Genomic DNA, 16,852 nt, shown 5'->3' on the forward strand with positions numbered 1-16,852 from the left:
TTTTAATCAGCTAAAACTGCATTATTTGTTGAAAAACTCTGCAAAATATTCAATTTTTTAAATCCATGATAATATTAAATATGGTCCAATCTCACAGAACAATTGCACATAATAAGCAAATAATCTTTTTAAAAGCATGCAATTATAAAAAGTCTAGAAACTGTTCAGTCTTAAAACAGCATGACACATTGATTCTTCACATTTGCAAATAGAAAACAAGTTTTAACTGTATTAATACAATGCTACGTACAAGTTAAATGTTATTGTGGCACTTTTTTATATTTTCTGGCTGACAATCCGGGTCGTTATATTATTTAAAAAAACAGAAAACATACTCTTTCTATTAGTCGGAAAACACAAATAATTGCGGCTCATAATAAGGCGCTGAAATCATGATTACTAGAGTCTACACGGTTCTCATGGTGACTATTTTAATTGCACGCGCCCGCCCTCCAACTCAGTCTCATCAGACATCTCCTTCCAGCTGACGTTCCAGCTCAAATAAGCTGTCAGTCATGTCCACAGCCTCTCCATCAGCCCCATCTTCTGCTACTAAAACGCCAAGACGAAGGTCCAAGGCCAAGAAGTCAGGAGCCAGCGTGTCTGATCTGATCCTCACGGTGTCATCTTCAAAGGAGCGCGGTGGCGTCTCTCTGGTCGCTCTGAAGAAAGCTCTGGCTGCCAGTGGTTATGATGTTGAAAGAAACAACTCGCGCATCAAACTGGCAGTAAAGCGACTGCTGGCCAGCGGTCGCCTGATTCAAACCAAAGGCACTGGAGCATCTGGATCATTTAAGATCGGCTCGAAAGCTGCTACAAAGCCTAAGAAGCCAAAGGCGAAGAGGGCCAAGAGAAAGACGGCTAAGAAACCTTCTGGGGCAAAGAAATCACCCAAGAAGAGAAGGAGAAGTTTGAGAAGTCCTGAAAAAGCCAGCGAGACAGCTGCGGTCAAGAAGACCACAAAACCCAAGAGAGCCAAACGAAGAGCTTCCAAAACTGCCAAAAAGTAATTGACAGGATAATGACTGTTTTTCATACTGTTTAAAGGATTCTTGCATCCTTTTAATGCTTTGTAAAAAATAAAATAATTCTTAATTAACAAAACCCCTTTTGTCTCTTGATGCATTCAACTTGGTTATTTTATTAGTAGTAATAGTATTTTATTTGACACTATTATTTTTTACACAATAAATTACATTTATTACGTTTAAACACATTTTGTTTACAGCAGACCAAAGTTCAAAAATATTATTTTATATTATTTTAACATAAGCAAGAAATGTAAAAGGGCAAATAATAGCCTACCAACAGATGAGTATTAAGCTTAGATGCCCAGTTTGTTTAATATCTAACGGATAAATGTTAAAAATAGCTCAATTTTGAAGTGTAAAGTGAGTGTGTAATTACGCACGAGCTTTATACAGGTTATTCCACTAGATGGTGTTATCTGAAAAGCAGTAGACTGCTAAGTGCTTTTAGTCGTCCTTGTTTAGACACAAGGGTTAGGGCACTGGGGCTGGTGTTCAAATATCACCATCTAGTGGAATAACCTGTATAAAGCTCGTGTGTAATTACGTCACTTATTCCTTAAAAAAAATTAATTAAAAGACTAATTATAAGAAAAATAAATGGTTATCCAAGAAAGCAATTATTTTATACTACAGTGTATTTTAAGTTCTTAAATGTTAGGAGAAAATTTGAAATTTACATTAGGGTAAACTGATCTGTGTTGTACCAGAAAACCGTTGAGGACGTTGAAGAAAAAAGCACAATTTCATCAAGGGGAATAACATATTTGAGTAGAGCAACTGAGAAAAACTCTCACTTTAATGCTAATGACTTGCAATATGACATAATGGAAGGAGGAAAAAACATTTCAGTGCAGAGTATAAGAAAACTAGACAAGAATGGCCGTCATGTTAGGACATCTTGCGGAATGCCACTCAAGAAGAACATAAAAAGCCAACTGATAATGCTAAAATAAATTTGGATATATCTGTGGAGTCCCGGAAGAATGTTTTATGGAGTGATGTGACCAAACTGGACATTTTTGGACTCATAGATCAATGTCTGGTGCAAAAAAGGCAAAACTTATGAGCAGAAGGACACCCTCTCCATCATCAAACACGGAGGTGGACCTGTCTTGTTATGGGGGTGTTTTGCTGTTGCAGGAAATGTAAGTCTTGACTGTATGAAGGACATCATGGATTCTTTGAAGTATCAAGCCGTTTTGGCAAAGATTGTGATGTTTTTGGTGCAGAGACTGAAGCTTGATGATCAATGGTGTTACGTCCTTGAGTTGTGTTAATGTATCTTTTATTATTTCCCCAAGTCTCTCTTTTTACTTTCACTTTCCTAGCCACGTCCCATTGGCCCATGCCACACACCTGGTCCCCATGTTCCTGTGCTGTCATTGACCAGCACTTTAATCTGATTGGTGCCCAGAGTAGATGCCATTCATGAGTCTCTAGACGCTTCAAAACTTTATTCAACTTTTCATCCTATAGATGTGTTGTAGTGAATCTGTGTATCCCGTGTGATTCTGCACAAAATTTGACTTTTGGGGATTGAATAATTTTGTAAATGAATGTTTAGAGCCAATTTTATGTATGTATGTACAGGTATGTATGTATGTATGTATTTATTTATTTAATTTCCCTCTACTTTACATTCAATCACTCAAATGTGTATTAATAAACATTCTAGGTTGCTGATGCCTTGCTGAATTGTTTTCATAAAATTTTGTTCTTGGCATCAAAATGTCTTGCAGGTCAAGGGGTTGAATAATTCTAATTGCCACTGTATTGTGTATTGTATTGCCACTGTATTGTCACATTAATAATAATAATAATAATAATAATAATAATAATACATTTTGATTACATTTTGTTTTGCTCACTTTCTCATAAACTGGAAAACATAATATAATAAATGGGTTTTCCCTCTATAACCTCCTAATTTGTTCCTTATTGATAAGAAGTAAGGTAATTGGAGTAGTCATGTTTAGATATTGGGCAGAATATGGTCATGCAGAATAAGGCACTGGTGCTTTATAACTATTAATAAGCAGTCAATGTATGCTAATAATCAAGTAATTAAAAGTGAATAGTGATCCCTAATCTAAAATGTTACCGAAAGGGTTTGACATAAATGTAAATTCCCAACCAAGTTAAAAATGACTTAAATCGTACTTTTGACCTGCAATAAGATTCACTATGTCTCATTTGCTTATCTATAGAATACAATACTAATAACTGAGAGTGAAAATGTAAATGCAAACATAACAGTATAAAAATAGCAACAAGCAGTAAAACAGCAGTAAAATAAGTTTAACATTAACCAGCAAAATGTATTCATACTTAGATGCAACCTGGAAAATAATTTATTTTTGAGCCTATTGGGAATTTCCTATGTTTTTTTCCCCAGTGTGTTTTTTGTTTTATAAGTTAAATAAGACTAAAATAAAATCAGATGTTAGTAACATGTTTTTCTGAAACCTGTCATTATGTTTGTCCCATTTTCATACAAAAGACTTGCATAGTTAAGAACCTGCAGAGTGTTACTAGCAGCTTTTCCGTATCTTGTATTTTAATTGATCAGAACTGCAAGCTAGCCAAACAAACTTCTCTTAGAAGCACTCACACGATAAGGAAGGGTTGGTAAAAAAGGAATAATAATAATAAACATGGGTAGAGTATAATAAAGCATAACATTTCATTTCATAACCATCATTATTACAACATAATATAAAACATAACAAAAGTTATATAAATACAAATATAATTAAATGGTATATAAAAGGAAGTCAGGGTGCGGAAATTAGTGAGGAAGTGTTACTGTAAGTACACAAAGCATTTTGGACTTATGTTATAAACATATGATACTCATAATGTTATAAACATATGATATCATGTTATTCTGTTTGTTATAATTAATAGATTACATATAATAACACGTAAAAATACTAAAATATAATACCTATTTCACTTTCCCATAACATTGCAAACCATGCAGACTTCAAGTTATATTCTTTTTGAGTCAAGAGGTGACATTTCATCCTTTATTTGTTATGCTGTACAGACTTGCAGGTCATCAAACATGAACTTTGGTGCTTGCATGTGTTTGTGTTTCCGCTTTCTTCCATATATAAGTGTGTGTGTGAGAAAAAAAGTGTATTGTGACTGCACCTTAAGCCAAGAAGACCAGGACAATCTTCAGAAGAACTATCTGTAAGACTGTTGTTTTTATTACTTAAACAGCATTTAGCATAATTAGTATAATTATTGTGCATATAACATTTTTATGCACATACTGAGATTACATGGAATATTTTTACTTTTAGCGCCTCGAGTGTAAGAAAGAAAGATTAAAAGAAAGATGTAAGAAAGATTACAATAAAATGTATTATTATTATTATTATTAACACAAAGTTGATTAAAAGTGGCGGAACACTGGAAAGAAAATGGTTACAGCATTTAAAAAACTTTTTGTTTTTTAATTTAGAGAAATGTTAACCTAAAATCTTTATGGTGAAAAGGTTCATGCCCACTGCCAGCTCACTCTACATGTACAGCAGGCAAATAGCAAGGCTCTTTATAATGCTATCCACATCATCTTTAATATCTTATAGCCTAAATTAAGCTTTTACATCAAAGAAAACAAAAAAAACAAGGCAAAAACTACAATAAATATATAAACATACTTATGTCACGTGTTTGTTGCCGTTTAATTCATGTTTGCCCCTATTTGGTTCAGTTCCTGTTCTCATTTAGTTTATCATCGTTTATTTTGTTCACCTGTTTTGACTACTCCTCACCTGTTTCAGTTCTCCCTAATTACATTCCATGTGTTTACATACCCTGTGTTTTCCTCAGTTCCCATGTCTTGCTTTGAAGTTATGTTGTGGTGTTTTACTCCTATGTTCTTCTGTTTAACTCTTGGTTTGATCCTTAAAGACTCACTTCTGGATTACCCTGGCACCGTGTGCTTCATCGCCACTGCATCGTGACAACTTATGTGTAAGACTTGCTGAAACAGAAACAGTATAGCTGTTATACTGAGATTGTTTTCTTGTCATCTTGAAAAAAATTATCTGCACCATCCATCACTATGTGTGTATTTTTGGGTAACTGAGTTATTTTCCACAGGTGACAAGGTTCTTGGGTGTGACAGCATCTTCCTGGGAAGAAATACACAATTGTGTTCAAAGTCACAGTGTGTTTCTTCCATTTGTTTGTTGAATTATGGATGAACAGTATCTTTCAATTAAGAGAACCACAGGCCTTTACAGATAATGTACATGCTACAATTTGGACATAAATAAATAAATAAATAAATAAATGCAAACATCACATATAGATATCTTGGCTAAATAATACAAACCTAAAAGCTGAATGGTTTGCAATATTGTGGAAATACAATACAATTTTTTTAATTATTATTTTGAATATATTAGTATTTGTTAAGCATTACATCATATCCTGCTGGCTATATAATTACTCTGGCATAAAACTGTGCCTCCATGTGATAAAAAGTGATGAAGAAAGAAGCCTGTGAATGTCATAATCCACAAAAAAAATATCTTTCTGTCAATAAAACTGTTCTTCAACTGAATGTTAAAACAGAGGCTGAAGGTTCTTTTGTCTGTTTGTGTCTCTGAGGTAGCCAATACACATTACTGTGAAGTAGTGTGAAACACGCATCTGCTGATCATGGAGTCGAGAGCCTTCTGTCTGCTGATGCTCTGCTGTTTTATCAATGTCTGCAACCTTCATCCTCTCATTCGTCCCAGTTATGGACTTCGTATGTGCCGCAAAAACTCAAGTCTACCAGCGCTGGAGGTTCTACCAGGAGGAGGCTGGGATAACCTGCACAACATAGACATGGGCCGGGTGATGAATCTGAGCTATTCCCAGTGTCAGACCACAGAAGACGGTGTATATCTCATTCCAGATGAAGTCTTTGTCATTCCACAGAAAGTGAGTGGAGTGGAAACAAACTCTGAGATCATCACGTCATGGCTGGAACAGACAAGCTTTACTTCTAAATCAATCAATGCAGAGGTTTCCTTCTGTTCGGTGCTCAATGCAAAATTTTCCACCGAAAGCCAGCGTATGAAAACTCACCAAGTGAAGGAATGTTCTGTGTCATCACGAGTGCAAGTAGGTACAAAAGTAAAAAAAGAAAAAAGAAAAGCTTATTCAGAGCTTTATGGACAAGCAGGGTGAATGCAGAATTTAAGTACTTCTAAGGAAAAATGTAATTTTAGCCTACACTATAGCAACATAAAATCTAAACACCAATTCTAATACCAAAATATAACCATACATTTTTTTAAAAAGGTTTTTTCATCAGATTTTATAAGCATCTAAATACAGATAAACAAACAAACAATTATCAATTAAAACATATGATGGAACATTGTAAAATGCAATGCTGATTGTCAATGTTTGGTTCAATTTCTCATATTATCAAATAATTATTTCCCAGGTCCGTAACCATCTGTACACAGTAAAGGCGTATCCTGACTTCACTCTGGACTCCCGCTTTGCTCGACAGGCCGAGGAAATCGCAGATGCTATTGAAAACAATCAAACTCGTCAAGCAACATATCTGTCAGAGAAACTCATTCTTGATTATGGTACCCATGTCATCACAAGTGTTGATGCTGGTGCCACTTTGGTGCAAGAGGACTATTTAAAAATGTCTTACGTCTCTAACAGTCAGTCAGACGTGTCTTCTGTTTCTGCATCAGCAGGACTTAACTTTTTAAACAAAGTTCAGTTTGATATTGATTCCAGTACATCTCATGGAACCTCTGAAACCAGCTCTTATCAGGGTAATATCACATACTCTTTAACTGAGAGCCATGGAGGAGCTTTATTCTACCCAGGCATCACTCTGCAGAAGTGGCAAGAGAGTACGCTCAATAATCTGGTGGCTATTGACCGCTCCGGGCTGCCAATTCACTATTTTTTTAATCCATCAACATTCCCATTCCTCCCAGTACCAACAGTAAATAAAATGGCTTCATCAGTTCGTCAGGCTGCAGAGCAATACTATAAAGTAAATACTATTCCAGGTTGTGTAAATCCAGATTCTCCAAATGTCAACTTTCAAGCAAATGTAGATGATGCATCTTGTGAGGGTCCAGTTACCAATCTTAGCTTTGGTGGCGTTTACCAACAATGCACTCCACTGACATCAGATGGAAATGCTATCTGTGATGAAACAGCACAGAAAAACCCAGCTACTGGTGATTATTCTTGCCCTCAGCAGTACACTACTACCCTGTTACGCTGAGACAGTAGAACGAGGTTATAATCATTATGAATGCCACAGACACTGTCGCAAATGTGGTTTCTTATGGTTGTCTACTTGTTGTGACCAAACATGTTGTAATGTTAACCGTGTCAGTCAAGCAAAAGTTGAAACTTACTGGTGTTCTTCAACTCAGAAAACCCCTGAGTACTCTGGATATCTTTTTGGCGGTCTATTTGGACCAGGCATGCAAAACCCACTGACCAAATCTAATAACTGTCCTCCAAACTACTTTACCCAACACTTTTTGTCTAATGGCATGATGGTTTGTATGAGCAATGATTATGAGGCTGGAACAAGATTCTCTGTGCCTTTTGCTGGTTTCTTCAGCTGCCAATCTGGCAACCCCCTTGCAAAGGGTCAATGGTTTGTATGAGCAATGAATATGAGGCCGGAACAAGATTCTTTGTGCCTTTTGCTGGTTTCTTCAGCTGCCAATCTGGCAACCCCCTTGCAAAGGGTCAAAATCGCTGTCCATTTCAGCCAACATCTTGCTGCCATTAGTGATGGCTGTCAGATATTGTACTGTGTCCAGTCCGGTGTGTTCACTGGTGGTCAGTTAATGCCTATCCGCCTCCCACCATTCACAAGACCACCCGTGGTCAGCATGATCGCAACAATGAGAGTGAGAGTTGGAGAAACTAAGATGTGGAGACTGGCAAAGCCTGGTGAAATTAATCAAATGGCATCAATGTTTGACACATCATCTTCTCAGATGTCTGGAGGAGAAAAAGCTGGTGTAGCCATTGGTGTAATGGTTCTGGTTGCTCTTGTGATTGCAGGAACAGTCTTTATAATGAAAAGAAGAAAGAGGTTTTCTGCTATCAGGTTAGGGAGAGAGTATGAAGAGATTAATAGCGAGGTACTATAATAACAGTTTTTTTTTTTTTTTTAAAGATGACTGTTCAGAAATTTGCAGTTAAGATTTGTAATGATATAATGAATATGATTAGGCACAGAAATAGTTGGCAGTAACAGTTACAGCAGTTATACTAGTAGTGATCTCAGTCAGTAAGCATTATCTAAAAGTAACTTTTTACATTTGTCTTACAGCTAACAAGCATTGGAATAAATCTGGAATAATTGTTTTGTTGACACTGTCATAAAAACATTATACAAAAAAAAAAAAAAAAATTATTCAGCTTGAGCCTGATTGGGAAAGTTGTGCAGTGTAAAGTGACTTACACACAAGCTTTATACAGGTTATTCCACTAGATGGTGTTATCTATAGTAAGTGCTTTAGTCTTCCTTCAGTTTAGATTGGACTTTAAATATCTGCTTTTCATATATCACCATTTAGTGGAATAACGTGTATAAAGCTTGTGCATAATTAGACACATTCATTAAAAGGAAATGCTCATCCAAGAACGCAATTATTTCATACATCAATATGTCTGAACTTCAAGCAACTGTTAAAGAAATTCTGAAATGAATAAAGGATATTAGACAGTTTTACTTAGAACAGGGTAAACTAAAAAAAAGATGTAAAATGTTAAAATGATCAGGTTAAAGGTTAAATAATTAACATAGTTACAAAAATGTTTATTTGAGTAGAAATAAATATTCTTGTAAGTATGAAATTGTTACATTAATATTTTTCATTCACTTAAACTATTTCAATTAAAGCACATTCTTGTGATAACAGTTATAGTGAAAGTAAATCATTGTATGTCTGGCTGCAGAAAACACATGATCACTAAAGTCTGTAAACAAATTCTACAACATTCTGTTTAATATTTCCCAAGGAATGCCTGCATTGAAAAGATGTATAACTTGAGCAATACAACAAGGCACGTTGGATAAAATGTCTGCCAAATGGGTAAATGTATTTACATTAATCAATTTGGCAGACTTTTTCCTAACCAAATTATAACTTATCATAAGTCATACTTTTGAGTACTTTGTTCTCTTTGACCACAAATAGATACATTTACTATCACATCTTCCATCTGGTTATCTATAGACTACAATACCATTAACTGTAATTGAAAATGAACACAGTAATAACAGTATAAATATATCAAAAAGCAGTATAAAACGGTAAAATAATAGTTAAGCATTAATCTGCAAAATGTATTCTTGCTGTGGTGCAACCTGGAACAGAGTTATTATTTTTGACCCGTGGGAATTTCCTTTTTTATGTGTTTCTTTTTTGTTTGTTTTATGAGTAAAAATTAAATAATAGCTATGGCTAAAATGCAAGCTAGCCAAATAAACTTCTCTTAAAAGCACATTGTTGTAATGTAGGAAGGATATTTTAACCTTGTTATATAATACAATCAAATTTTGGCCAATGAATTAAAGAAACTATGGTAGTGTATAATAAAGCATAACAATTTCATAACCATCGTAATAAAGTTTGCTGCCAACAGACTTTAACTTTGGTACGCAGCCAAAGACAAAACATCATGTGTGCTTGTATTGTGCATTCATATAAAAGGAGGTCAAGGGTGTGCAAACTATTGAGGAAGTACACAATAAACTTTAAGCACTTTGGATTCTGCAGTGAATATCATAAACATATGCTATCATGTTCGAGGGATTCTGTTTGTTATAAATACTACATTATATTAACACATTCAAAATATTAAAAACATAATATTTCATATTCCCACAACATTGCAAAAACCTTGCAGCCTTGGAGTTTAAATTCTTTTTGAGTCAAGCGGTGATATTTGTTCCTCTATTGGTTAACTTTTTGCTGTACAAACTTCTAGCTCATCAAACATTAACTTTGGCACGAAGGGGAAGATGAAATTTCTACTTGCACGTGCTTGTGTTTCCACTTTTTTTTACATTTATATGCATGTATATGTATACGTTAAGTTAAAAAGTGTAGTATGATTGCACCTTAAGCCAAGAAGACCAGGACAATCTTCAGAAAAACTATCTGTAAAACTGTTTTTTTTTTTAAATTACTTAACCAGAATTGAAAAAAAGAGTCATGATTGTTGTACATGCTATTTTCATGCACATGAGTTTACATGGAATATTTGTACTTTTACTAAAAACAAATCAAATATTAGTCAAGGCTTGATCAAGATGCAGCGGCTAGAGTCCTTACCAGGTCAAGAAAATATGATCATATTACCCCAATTTTACAGTCTCTGCACTGGCTACCTATTAAGTTCCGTATCAGTTACAAAATATTATTACTTACCTACAAGGCTCTTAATGGGTTAGCTCCTGTGTACCTAACTAGTCTTCTACCACGCTACAATCCATCACGCTTCCTAAGGTCGCAAATCTCTGGACTTTTGGTAGTACCTAGGATAGCAAAGTCCACTAAAGGAGGTAGAGCTTTTTCGCATTTGGCTCCCAAACTCTGCAATAGCCTTCCTGATAACGTTCGGGGTTCAGACACACTCTCTCTGTTTAAATCTAGATTAAAGACACATCTCTTTGGCCAAGCATTCAAATAATGCATCTCATAATCTTGTACTGCAGTTATATCTGATCAAATGCACATTATTATTCTTTAGCTTGGGTTAAACAAATAAATTTTGCTTGGTTGGAACAGCAGCTACGCTAATTATGTCTCTATTTGTTTCTCTGTTTTTGCCACGGGATGTCTAGGATTTACACAAGCTTCAGTCTGGATCCAGAACACCTGAGAAGAGATGATCCAACCCCTCAGAGGACCTCAGATGATGCCAACCCCGAAACAACATACAGAACTACCACATTTTGCTATAAGTTTGATTGCATCATATAATAATTGCTGTTAATAGTGTTCGTCTGTTTGATTACGTCTTTAATTGATTTTTCCGTACATTTCTGCCATATGTACATTAACTGACAGTCACCACTGATAAGCTACCACTAAATATTGTAGAAACTTAATTTGCTGTAAAGTTGCTTTGCAATTATTTGTATCGTGAAAAGCGCTATACAAATAAACTTGAATTGAATTTAATTGAATGATCATTTTAAATTCAGTTTGGATGGCAATTTCTTTCAGTGGTAATCGGGTGAAAATAGCAAGTTATATAAATAATAATATAAATAATAACTTGATTCCACACTTAAATTGGTTTAATATATATGTAGGCCAATATGTTTGATGTTCAATTTACATCAAATCAACGTCATGTAGTTTTTGACGTCAGTTTGATTTGAATATTTGACCTGTTTTTTGATGTCAGTTTGATGTCTTTTCAACATCAATTGCCCATAGGTGATAAAACAAGGCATGCATAAATAAATAGATAACTTGTGTGAATGACTTGCTGAGACAGAAACAGACATGTAACAGTTACACTAAGAGCAGTATCCTGTCATTGTGAATCTGTGCATCACAATGTGTGTATTTTGGTTTGTCTTAATCATTCTCTACAGGTAATGAGGTTTTCGGGTGCTACAGCATCTGCCTGAAGAAATACATATTTGTCAACTGCCTATATACAGCATGGTCATGGATCTTTTTGTGCATTCTCTTATGAGATAGGAGCCACTCATCATGTCTAAACAGCAGTAGGGCTCATTTTCATGGTTTCATCCCACATACCTGCCCTGTCAGTATTCATTTGACAACTGTTAGACTGAGCTTGAACTGAGTACAGTACGTCCCTGAATGGGCAGACCAGAGCGGTTTAAAAGTATAGTGTCCCTAAATATATAAAGTTGCTATATTTCCTGGTTCTTTATCAGTTTAACCCAGCTCTTTAAGTGGCTCTTTTAAGGTGGCTTTGAGCATTCAAAAGTACTTTTTGGACCCTACAACCAATAACTTCTGCTGCATAATTTAATAAATTATGGCTTTGAAAATTTTACATTCAGAGAACGTAAACATCACATATCGTACTCTCAAGCTCAAAGCTGAATGGTTTGCAATGTTGTGGAAATACAGTAGATTGTATATTAATGTTGTGAATTTAATATTAATTGTTATTTAAGATTTGTTATTTGATAGTAAAAAAAACAAAAAAACACAGAAGCCCTTGAGCATGACATCATATCCTGCTCACTATATATGCATTACTGTTATCTAAGTCCATAAGCATAAAACTGTGCCACCACGTGATAAAATGTGATGATGAAAACGAAACCTGTTGGGGGCATTTCATCTATACCCACAACAATTTCTGAATGTTTCTCATACTGAAGAGGATTTGAAAAAGCCTGTGAATACCATGCTCTAAATCAAGAAGCAGCAAACCATCTAATTTCCTCTTGTATAAAAGTGAATGGTTGAAAAAAAAAAAAAAAAAACGAACCCCTCCTATATCATCAAAAAATACAGGACATTATGAAGACCCAGAAAATGAGAGGAATTGTATAGATAAATTTACCAAAGAACAGGCCATAATGCACAACAAAAATATTTGTTTCATTCTGTTCATAAAACTGAATGTTAAAACATAGGTTGAAGGTTCATTCATCTGTTTGTGATTCCAAGGTAGCCAATCCATGAAGAGGAAGTTCATAGTCTCATGACTTTATTTTCTGACGGATGTGAAAAACAGAAGTGGCTTTATTGAGGAACTCACCGAATTCAAAAATCTTCCAGATATAATTTATTGAAGGTCACATCGCTGCAAAGTAGCGTGAAACACGCATCTGTTGATCATGGAGTCGAGAGCCTTCTGTCTGCTGATGCTCTGCTGTTTTATCAATGTCTGCAACCTTCATCCTCTCAACATTCGTCCCAGTAACGGACTTCGTTTGTGCCGCAAAAACTCAAGTCTACCAGCGCTGGAGGTCCTACCAGGAGGAGGCTGGGATAACCTGCGCAACATAGACATGGGCCGGGTGATGAATCTGAGCTATTCCCAGTGTCAGACCACAGAAGACGGAGTATATCTCATTCCAGATGAAGTCTTTGTCATTCCACAGAAAGTGAGTGGAGTGGAAACAAACTCTGAGATCATCACGTCATGGCTGGAACAAAAAAGCTCAACTTCAAGCTCCATCAATGCAGATGTTTCTTTTTATTCAGTGCTCAATGCAAAATTCTCTACAGAAAACCAGCGTATGAAAACCCACCAAGTGAAAGACAGCTCTGTAACGGCACGAGTTCAAGTAGGTACAAAAGTAAAAAATGTCATATTGAGAGTTCCATTTACTATATAGACAAACAGAATGAATACAGAAAAGTATTTGCAAATTAGTAAAAATGTAATTTTAAATAACCTACACTATGGCATCATAAAATCTAAATACCAATTATTATACCAAAATAAATAAAACCTTATTTTATGAGCATCTAAAATAATAATGAAAAACAAAAAACAATTATCATTCAAAACAAAAGATGGAATATTTTCAATTGCAATGCTAATAGTCAGTGCTTGGTTCATTTTGTCATATTACCAAAAAATTGTTTCCCAGGTCCGTAACCATCTGTACACAGTAAAGGCGTATCCTGACTTCACTCTGGACTCCCGCTTTGCTCGACAGGCCGAGGAAATCGCAGATGCTATTGAAAACAATCAAACTCGTCAAGCAACATATCTGTCAGAGAAACTCATTCTTGATTATGGCACCCATGTCATCACAAGTGTTGATGCTGGTGCCACTTTGGTGCAAGAGGACTATTTAAAAATGTCTTATGTCTCTAACAGTCAGTCAGACGTGTCTTCTATTACTGCATCAGCAGGATTTAACTTTTTTGACAAGGTTAAATTTGATATCGGTGGCAATACATCCAATGGAGCCTCTAAAACCAGCGGTTATCAGGGTAATATCTCATACTCGTTAATGCAGAGCCATGGAGGAGCTTTATTCTACCCAGGCATCACTCTGCAGAAGTGACAAGAGAGTACGCTCAATAATCTGGTGGCTATAGACCGCTCTGGGCTACCGATTCACTATTTTCTGAATCCAACAACATTCCCAGACCTCCCAGTACCAACAGTAAATAAAATGGCTTCATCAGTTCGTCAGGCTGCAGAGCGATATTATAAAGTAAATACTATTCCAGGTTGTGTAAATCCAGATTCCAAAAATTTCAACTTTCAAGCAAATGTAGATGATGCATCTTGTGAGGGTCCAGTTACCAATCTTAGCTTTGGTGGCGTTTACCAACAATGCACTCCACTGACATCAGATGGAAATGCTATCTGTGATGAAACAGCACAGAAAAACCCAGCTACTGGTGATTATTCTTGCCCTCAGCAGTACACTACTACCCTGTTACGCTCTGAGACAGTAGAACGAGGTTATAATCATTATGAATGCCACAGACACTGTCGCAAATGTGGTTTCTTATGGTTGTCTACTTGTTGTGACCAAACATGTGGTGATGCTTACCGTGTTCGTCGTGCAAAAGTTGAAACTTACTGGTGTTCCTCAACTCAGAAAACCCCTGAGTACTCTGGATATCTTTTTGGAGGTCTATTTAGATCAGGCATGCAAAACCCACTGACCAAATCTAATAACTGTCCTCCAAACTACTTTCCCCAACACTTTTTGTCTAATGGCATGATGGTTTGTATGAGCAATGATTATGAGGCCGGAACAAGATTCTCTGTGCCTTTTGCTGGTTTCTTCAGCTGCCAATCTGGCAACCCCCTTGCAAAGGGTCAAAATCGCTGTCCATTTCAGCCAACATCTTGCTGCCATTAGTGATGGCTGTCAGATATTGTACTGTGTCCAGTCCGGTGTGTTCACTGGTGGTCAGTTAATGCCTATCCGCCTCCCACCATTCACAAGACCACCCATGGTCAGCATGATCGCAACAAACACTGTAGCTGTAATGACAGAAGGTGATCGTTCTTGGGTGAGAGTTGGAGAAACTAAGATGTGGAGACTGGCAAAGCCTGGTGAAATTAATCAAATGGCATCAATGTTTGACACATCATCTTCTCAGATGTCTGGAGGAGAGAAGGCTGGTGTAGCCATTGGTGTAATGGTTCTGGTTGCTCTTGTGATTGCAGGAACAGTGTTTATGAAAAGGAGAAAGAGGTTTTCTGCCACCAGTTTGAGCAGAGGGTATGAAGAGATTCATAGTGAGGGTGAAAACGAGAGCAGTATAGAGATTCAGAGAGAACAACCGAATGAGAATTCTAATGAAAACCCCACTCAACTCTTACTATCATAACAATCTTTTTAAGATGACTGTTCAGAGATTTACAGTTACGATTTATAATGCTATAATGAATATAATTAGACATAGAAATAGTTGGCAGCAGCAGTAACAGTTAAAGCAGTTATAATAGTAGTGATCTCAGTCAGCAACCATTCTTTAAAGGCAACTTTTTACATTTGTTTTAAAACTAACAATCCAAGCATTGGAATAAATCTAAAAAAAAAAAAGTGTTATCTGAATGTCATAAAAACAATATACAAATTAAAAATATATAAAATTATTCAGTGTGAGGAAAGACTGTACAATAAATGTTTCAGTAATCTATTTTACAGATTGTTGTAAAATAAGAATACTCTGAAATGAATTAGTTTTAGAGCAGCTCAGGAAAAATACATATGGTTTTTAAATAAAACATGATTTTCTACTGTTTTATTTTACTGTTATATGTGTATGTCTCTCTTTTTGAATTTTTGTCACTAATAAAGAGTTCTTAAAGATATGCTGAGAAAATGTCATGAACTTAAACATAAAATCCTGGGGCCTCATTTACCGTTGCGTATGCACAAAACCTGCCCTGAAAGAGGCATATGCCACTTCCTACGCAAAAGATGGGATTTATGAAAAACAAACTTGATGGGAAAATTTGCGCACCTGCACGCAAACTCTGACCCATGTGTACATACTTTTTTTCCTGGAGAGAGAAAAGTAATTAAGTAAACAACGATTTTAAACTGTTTTCATTTCATCATATACATTTACATTAAATATTCCACTCTCATTAATGGAGATAAGCACTGAAATTACATAAAGTCTTTACACAGAAGTTAAAGGGGTCATATGACGTTGCTAAAAATAACATTATGTTGTGTATTTGGTGTAATGCAATGTGTTCATGCGGTTTAAGGCTAAAAAACATTATTTCAACATAATGTACATTATTTTTGCTCCTCTATGCCACGCCTTTCTGAAACGTGTCGATTTTTACAAAGCTCATCGTTCTGAAAAGCGAGGTATACGCTGATTGGCCAGCTATCCAGTGCGTTGTGATTGGCTGAATACCTCAAGCGTGTGACGGAAATGTTACGCCCCTAACCATATTGTGATGCCCTGTGTCCCCGCACGACAAGACAAAACCAATAAAACCCATTACAAACGAGGCATTTGTTGCATCCAGTGGGAACATAATTACTGATTATAATGACTTATACCGTCTTTTTATGCTTTGCGTATCGCGCTGCGTAAACATAAAACCATTTCTGGAGAAACGACAAACAACAAGTGCTACTCTACACTGCTCAAAACTCGCGTTTGAATCGTCAGTAGCAAATTCTTTAAATATATAAAACGTACTTACAGGATGTGAGTCAGAAGTGCCAGACTGTCCTTGCAAAGTTGGAATTGCCCCACTTTATAGAAACAGACACCGGCATTGTAGGCTACTCTCACAGGAAACAGTCCTCATCCTCCGCAAAATGCGCTGCACACATCTGAATATTTGGGTTG

The 16,852-nt window shown here is 36.0% G+C and overlaps 2 protein-coding genes and 1 pseudogene across 2 annotated transcripts; all 3 read left to right on the plus strand.

Moving 5' to 3' along the window:
- The first annotated feature begins 464 nt into the window (after positions 1 to 464).
- Positions 465 to 1,011, plus strand: LOC107669607 (histone H1.4). Its single transcript, XM_016461910.1, has one exon. The coding sequence runs from the start codon at positions 516 to 518 to the stop codon at positions 1,008 to 1,010; it is 495 nt and encodes a 164-aa protein (XP_016317396.1). The 5' UTR covers positions 465 to 515; the 3' UTR covers position 1,011.
- Positions 1,012 to 4,786: 3,775 nt separating this feature from the next.
- LOC107669584 (macrophage-expressed gene 1 protein-like) lies at positions 4,787 to 8,285 on the plus strand (annotated as a pseudogene).
- Positions 8,286 to 12,855: 4,570 nt separating this feature from the next.
- Positions 12,856 to 15,538, plus strand: LOC107669601 (macrophage-expressed gene 1 protein-like). Its single transcript, XM_016461903.1, is given in 3 exon segments — positions 12,856 to 13,341; positions 13,651 to 14,858; positions 14,860 to 15,538. Coding segments are annotated over 3 exon segments (2,163 nt in total). The 5' UTR covers positions 12,856 to 12,888; the 3' UTR covers positions 15,362 to 15,538.
- Positions 15,539 to 16,852: the final 1,314 nt, after the last annotated feature.

This window comes from Sinocyclocheilus anshuiensis, unplaced genomic scaffold, assembly GCF_001515605.1.
Source record: "Sinocyclocheilus anshuiensis isolate Anshui unplaced genomic scaffold, SAMN03320099.WGS_v1.1 scaffold80, whole genome shotgun sequence".
Classification (NCBI taxonomy): Eukaryota; Metazoa; Chordata; class Actinopteri; order Cypriniformes; family Cyprinidae; genus Sinocyclocheilus; species Sinocyclocheilus anshuiensis.